The sequence below is a fragment of the Apium graveolens genome, chromosome 9 (assembly GCF_009905375.1).
Source record: "Apium graveolens cultivar Ventura chromosome 9, ASM990537v1, whole genome shotgun sequence".
Lineage (NCBI taxonomy): Eukaryota > Viridiplantae > Streptophyta > Magnoliopsida > Apiales > Apiaceae > Apium > Apium graveolens.
In genome coordinates, this window is record NC_133655.1 from 263,595,623 (window position 1) to 263,602,773 (window position 7,151).

At 34.8% G+C, this 7,151-nt stretch overlaps 1 protein-coding gene across 1 annotated transcript; it reads right to left on the minus strand.

The window, feature by feature from the left end:
* Positions 1 to 273: 273 nt before the first annotated feature.
* Positions 274 to 3,168, minus strand: LOC141686254 (uncharacterized). Its single transcript, XM_074491299.1, has 4 exons — positions 2,840 to 3,168; positions 2,302 to 2,656; positions 1,113 to 1,633; positions 274 to 988 (listed from the first exon to the last, which is right to left on the minus strand). Exons 1-4 carry the CDS (start codon positions 3,166 to 3,168, stop codon positions 274 to 276), a joined length of 1,920 nt encoding a protein of 639 aa, XP_074347400.1.
* Between the last annotated feature and the right edge of the window lie 3,983 nt (positions 3,169 to 7,151).

A 7,151-nucleotide genomic window follows, 5' to 3' on the forward strand; every position in this document is an offset into this window, starting at 1 on the left:
CTGATCATATGCCATGATAATAGATTAATCATTTAATTGTGCAAGTGATAATTGCGGGATCTATTTATATTGTTTTAAATCATTAATTGTAGCAAAGAGAACTAGTTTACTTAATTGGCTGACATTTTATATGTGATGGAGATACTAACACATGCAATTTATCCTGGACATTAAATATATTAGTTTATAAGCAAGAATCGAGTAAAGTCATCTTGTTACGCTACAAATTAAATACATCTCTGGTGCATTGCAACCAGAGCCGCTTTCTTTGACCTAAGGAGATGGGATATGAATTTCTTTTAGTGGGACATCATCCCTAATCCAACCCCCATCATCAAATTCTGGAATTGTTTCATTTCCATTACAAATATCTTGTAAATGAGTCATGTCTTCTTCAGTGGCAGTCTGATTTTCAGTATCACACCAATCCCTTGGAATGTTTTTAATAACGTAATGGAAATTCTTTTCAAATGGATCTTCCACATAGAAAACTTGTTGCACTTGGGAAGCAAGGACATATGGATCTGATTTTTGGCATAATTTATTGAAATTTACGCGAGTTAGACCATACAAATCCTTTTCTTCTTGGTACCAGCAACACTTAAAAAGGACCACTCTAAAAGCTCCCCAGTAATCAAGTTCAAAAATTTCTTCGATTGATCCGTAGTAATTAACATTCCCGACTATTGGGTTCTGGTCTTTTGAACTTGCAAAGCTCGTGGTTTCAGCGGTCAAAAATACTTCGCTATTTTGCGTGGTACATCGAGAATCTCTAAATTTAGTATGAAATCTGAATCTATTTATTTCATATCCATTAAATTTCCTGGCTGCTCGATTAGGACCCAATGCAAAAACCTCTAATTCTCTTGAAATATTGTCCCTTTTCAGTACCACTTCTTTTAACCATTTCCAAAACTCTTCGGTGTGTTCTCGTTCCCTTTTGTATCTTCTTGGATTTGCAAGACCGCCCACAAAAGCTCGATACTCCCTAAAATATACCAAGGGTAAATAATCTTAGAAATTTAGTTGTAGTTGTTCAATTTTATATTACTCATTAAAATAAAATTAGGTCTTCAGAACTTACTCCATTAAAGTCTCTATTTCTTAATTGCTGGAATTGAACAATACGTAGCGATGTACTGCCTTCCAAACTATATCTTTTAATTTGAATATCTTTTTCATCTTTATTCTTTTTAGTCCCAATATGATATTCCTCATTAGCCGGATATCTTCCAAAGTCAGTTACTGGATTTTTTGTTCCATCATCAACGCTTAAAAACCTTGAACAAAACGTCACACACTCTTCAGCCAAATAACCTTCTGCAATGGAACCTTCCGGTTTACTTCTATTTCGAACATAAGATTTCAACTTTCCTAGATAGCGCTCAATTGGAAACATGCATCTGAGGTGTACAGGACCACCATATTCAACTTCTCCGCATAAATGAACGGGCAGGTGTACCATTATATCGAAGAAAGCCTGTGGAAAAATCATTTCAAATTCGCAAAGTACCTCAACAATTTCTGTTTGCAACCTCTTTAGGTCATCTAAATCAATAACCTTGCTCCACAGACCTCTAAGGAATGCGCCAAATTTGATCATTGGTAAAGCAACCTGAGGTTTTAGTGTTTTCTGCACCGAAAATTGTAATAAATAGTGAAGTATGAAATGAGCATCATGGCTCTTATACCCCACAACCTTTCTTTCTTTCAAGTGCACGTACCGACTAACATTCGAGGCACAGCCGTAGGGAAGTCTGGCATTCTTCAATACAGAGCAAAATTGTTCTTTCTCCTTATTTGTCATGTCAAATATTGTTGCTCTTATTTGAAGATGCTTCCCATCGCCACAATCAATAGGATGAAGGGGTTTTCTGATTCCCAACTCTTGCAAATCCTTTCAAGCATTTACGTGATCCTTTGTTTTTCCACCAATATTAAGTAAAGTACCTAATATTTTGTCGCATATGTTCTTCTCTATATGCATAGGATCCATATTATGACGAAGCGGATTATGACACCAATATGGCAAGTCAAAAAATATTGACTTTTTTTAAAAAGGGGAATCACTTTTACCCTTTTTCTTTCTCTTAACCCCAAACTAGTTTTCAAACCCCGACAATAATTCATCAATATCCGTGCCCGATAATATTTGTGGACTGGTCCCCATTTCAACTTTTCCGTTAAATCTCCTTTTATCAAGCCTCCACTTGTGCGTAGGATCAAGAAACTTCCGATGGTTCATATAACACATTTTTTTGCTATGTTTTAAGTAATTTGATGAAGTCCCATAGTACATACAGGACATGCTAGTTTCCCCTTCGTGCTCCAACCTGACAACATAACATATCCTAGAAAGTCGTTGATTGTCCATAACACACTTGCACGTAATTGAAAATTCTCAACAGTCAAGGCATCGTAGACTTCAACGCCGATATTCCATAATGATTTCAATTCCGCGATTAAGGGCTGCATATATACGTCGATATTGTTCTTGGGAGATTCTGGACCGGATATTAATGTTGAAAGAATAAGATTTTCTTGTTTCATACATAACCAGGGTGGAAGGTTGTAGTTTACCAACACTATTGGCCATGTACTATGACTTAAATTCATAGACCGAAATGGGTTAAATCCATCCGCTGCGACACCTAACCTAACATTCCGAATTTATGATGAAAAATCAGGATAACGAGCATCCATTGACTTCCATGCCTTAGCATCAGCCGGATGTCTTAGTTTTCCATCTTCTTTTCTTCCCACTGCATGCCATCTCATAATTTCAGAGAATTCCTTGCACATAAACAACCTTTGTAATCTTGGTCGTAGTGGAAAGTACCTCATTACATTTGCTGGCACCTTGTGAATCAATTTTGGGGGATCATTGTTATCAGGAATGCCTTTCTTCTCTTGTATAATGCACCTCGAAACACCGCAAGTGTCGCAAACATCTTTATCTTTATTTTCTGCCCAATATAGCATGCAACTGTTTTGACAGGCATGTATTTTCTGGTAATCGAGACCTAAATCCCTAATAACACTTTTTGCAGCATTAAAGGATAAAGGCAGGTGGGCATTAGGAAAAACATCTTTCATCAGGCTTAGTAATTCCCCAAATGCAGATTCAATAATTCCATGAACACACTTTGAATGGTAAAGTTTGATCATGAAACTTAATCGGGAATATTTAGTGCATCCAGGATATAACGGCTATTTTCCTTCTTTAACATGCTGGTAGAATTTTTTAGCTTCTACATTAGGTTTTTCTTCTCCGTCTCCTAGATTTTGAAACTTCTTACCCGTATAATCGAACATTGCACCTAAATTATCTTGAAATTTCATTACCGTTTCACAATCTATAAAGTCATCGGTAACTTCTAATTTCATCTTTGAGACCTCACAAATCCATTCTTCATGCAACTCAGAAGGACCAGAGAAAATAAGATGATCATATATGGTCTTCTGACGATGCCAGTAACGTTCTGCGCATTTTCTACAAGGGTACTTCATTTCTTCGCCTCTTTTATAAATAGGAAATGCATTGCTTAGGAAATTCTTTATCCCTTTTATGTACTCTGAACTGGATCTTGGAAGGCTTATCCAAATGTAATAATCGCCATCCATTTCCACAATCTATCCGCAGCCTAGTAAGACTAATATCGGAACGACTACTAAACAAGCCCTATCCTGTAAGGTTTTAACATTTTAAATATATCAAATACACTAATTATAGCTTATACAGGTTATAATTACAAATCATATGTCATTATAAATCTTCAGTTGTCATTATAATTAATTAGTTATAGTTATAGGCTTAAACTATACAAAATTAGTCATTATAGGATTATATAGTTTAATTAGTTGTCAACTATACGAAGAATTTTATACATCAAAACCACATAACAGAGGCATACATTTAGCAAGTGCATACATTAAACAGTACGCTACTAGATTCAACACTAATGTAACAAGTAAACTTACATAAAGCCACATGTATTTAAATAAATATATAAGGTGCAACCATGAATTTGTTGACCTTATATTAATACAATATATCCAACTAATAATTTCACCTTAGCACATAGAAATAAACTAAATACAAAAAACAGAGCGAAGCAACATGGTGCATAAAATAGACATCACATACCAGAGACAAACATTCGTAATAGAGCATCACGATTTAACTACACAAACATGCTTAAGCAAGTAAAATGGCTAAAGATTACATGCAAAGCATTTACTTTAGGAAAGAAGAAGCATGTTTACATGTAAATGCTTAACGATCAATGTCAAAATTGAATGAGCCTTTCTTAAGAGCAACCTTCAACCCCGCAGCCAACCCGTATGTCAAGTCCTTGCCTGTTAATTAAAAAAGTACCCCTTTGTCATTCATCCAGACTCATTATCTCTGACCCTAATTTGCAGAATAAATTCCTAACATACCAAGCAGTCAAGCACCAATTAAGATATAGACAGAGGCTGACCAACTATGACCAACTTGCAGTAGTTCAATCATGTACCTATCAGTTCAACATTATCGAGCAATTACAACCGAATTACACTCTTTCAAATCAAGCATGTAAAAGCTTTGTTATTCTCTGCTAACAAATTCAATCCAAGAAAATAAAGGGGTAAATAAAACCCTAAATCAACTTCACATAACAAATAAAACCCAAAATAATTACCCGAAATAAAATCTTAAAAAAACCCAAAATCAAACAAATAAAACTTCTAAATAAAATCCTAAAAAAACATGTTCGAATTGAAATAAAACCCAAAATCAACTTCATATAACAAATAAAACGCCCCAACAAAACCCAAAATCAAACAAATAAAACTTCCAAATAAAACCCTAAATAAAACATGTTCGAATTGAAATAAAACCCAAAATCAAACAAATAAAACTCTCAAATAAAACCCTAAATAATTACCTAAATCGAAGATGTGTTCGTTTGGATCGAAGATGCCCCAAACTCAAACCCCCGTACTGAATCGAAGATGCTCCAAACTGAATCGAAGATTAGCCAAAGGGAATCGAAGATGAGAGTTTAGTGCAGCTTTTTGAGAGTATAATCGAAGATGAGAGTTTAGTGCAGCTTTTTGAGAGTATAATCGAAGATGAGAGTGAATGTCTGAGAGTGAGAGTGAATGTCCGAGAGTGAATTTTGAGAGGGAATGTCTGGGACTGTATTTTCGTTAAGGGGGAAAAATAGCCGCCCAAATTTTTACCTACTGACTTATAATTTGCATATCTCAAATTTTATTTTAATTTATTGATTTTTTTTTAATTTTAATTAATTTACGATTTTCAAATATTAAGATATTATAAATATATTTAAAATATAAAAAATATTGAAACTTTAAATATGTTATATATCAAAATTTAAAATGAAAATAAATAATGTTTAAATGTCATTTACATATATTTTGAATATTGAAATTTACGTTAATTTAAATTACAATTTTAAACTATTAAAAAAATAATAAAAAAATTAAAATCAAAATTTGAACTATTAGTACATAGTAACTAGTAAATTTACGTTCAAAACATTAATAATTAAAATCTCAAAAGTTGGTAGATCGTAAAAAATATAATAATAAAATTAAAATCAAATTCAACCCGACAAGATCAAATGCAACAGAAATCAGTCGAATGCAACGCCTTTTGGGCCACGTCAGCAGACACGCCATGTGGGTCCCCAGCCACGTCAACTGTCACGTCAGCAACGGGGACCACATGTGGGCCCAAATTCTGCCACGTCGGCAGTGCAGGCCCATATGTGGGACCCCCCCCCCTTCTGCCACGTAAGCTGCCACGTCAGCAATGTGGGACCCACATGGCGACATATTACTGTGGCAGATGGCTAATGCAACACCACGATCTCTAGTGTTGCAAGTTGTGCAACACCATTATTTATACGCAACACCGACTGAAATGTAATGCAACACTATTTTCTTATGGTTGCAGATAAGCCAAAATCTTATAGTTATTGCAACGCTTTTCTTGCAACACTTATAAAATGCATTGCATATGAGCATATATGGCGTAGTGTCTTGAAATAAGATTTTCTTTGTTTTACCTTTTGACATGAATCACAAAGGTCATCAGGAGCAAATACTGATTTTGGCAGTCCTCTCACAAGATCTTTCTTTACAAGCTCATTTATGTTGTTGAAGTTTAAATGAGAGAGTCTTTTATGCCAATTCCAACTTTCTTCAATTGATGCTCTACTCAACAGACAGATTGCAGAACCACCATAACTTGTTGAAAGTCTGGCTTCATAAATGTTACCATGCCTGTAACCTTTGAGAACCACTTTGCCTGTAGAATTGCTTACAACTTCACAGTGTTCTTCAAATAAATCCACATGATAACCTATGTCACAGATTTGACTCACATTTAGCAGATTGTGTTTAAGTCCTGAGACAAGAGCTACTGTTTCAATGATGACATTCCCAAGATTAATATTGCCATATCCCAGAGTTTTTCCCATGTTGCCATCTCCATAAGAAACTCCTGGGCCAACTTTCTCCACAAAGTATGAGAGCAGGGCTTTATTTCCAGTAATATGTCCTGAACATCCACTATCCAGTACTAGGATGTTTTTCCTGTTGCCCTGCAATCACAAAGACCACTAATGGCTAGTTTTAAGGACCCAGACTTGCTTGGATCCTTTGGCCTTTTAAGTTTGTTAGCATTTGCAGTGGATTTAATATCATAGTTTATGCTATCATGCTGTTTATCAGAACTTATATCAGACTTTACATCTGATTTTACACTAGAAGGAATTAAGGTAACTTTCTTCAAAGAAGGTTTTATTTGATAATAATCATAGTACAAACTATGATATTCCTTACAAGTATAAATGGAATGCCATAAACTACCACAATGAAAACAAGGATTTTATGGCTTAAACCTAACAGACTAACTCTTAACTCCTGATGTAGGAGGTAAAGAGTTTATATTCTTCTTCTTCCTATAAAAAGAAGCAAGATGGTTAGAGTTTCCACAGTTATAACATTTCTTTCTAGGAGCATAAGGAATAGGCATATAATTATTGCTTTTATTCACACCTTCCTTTCCATTCCTATTTTTCCTAGCTGCATTTACCTTGTTGACATTCCTTATTTCTTTCAGCTTATGCTTAAGT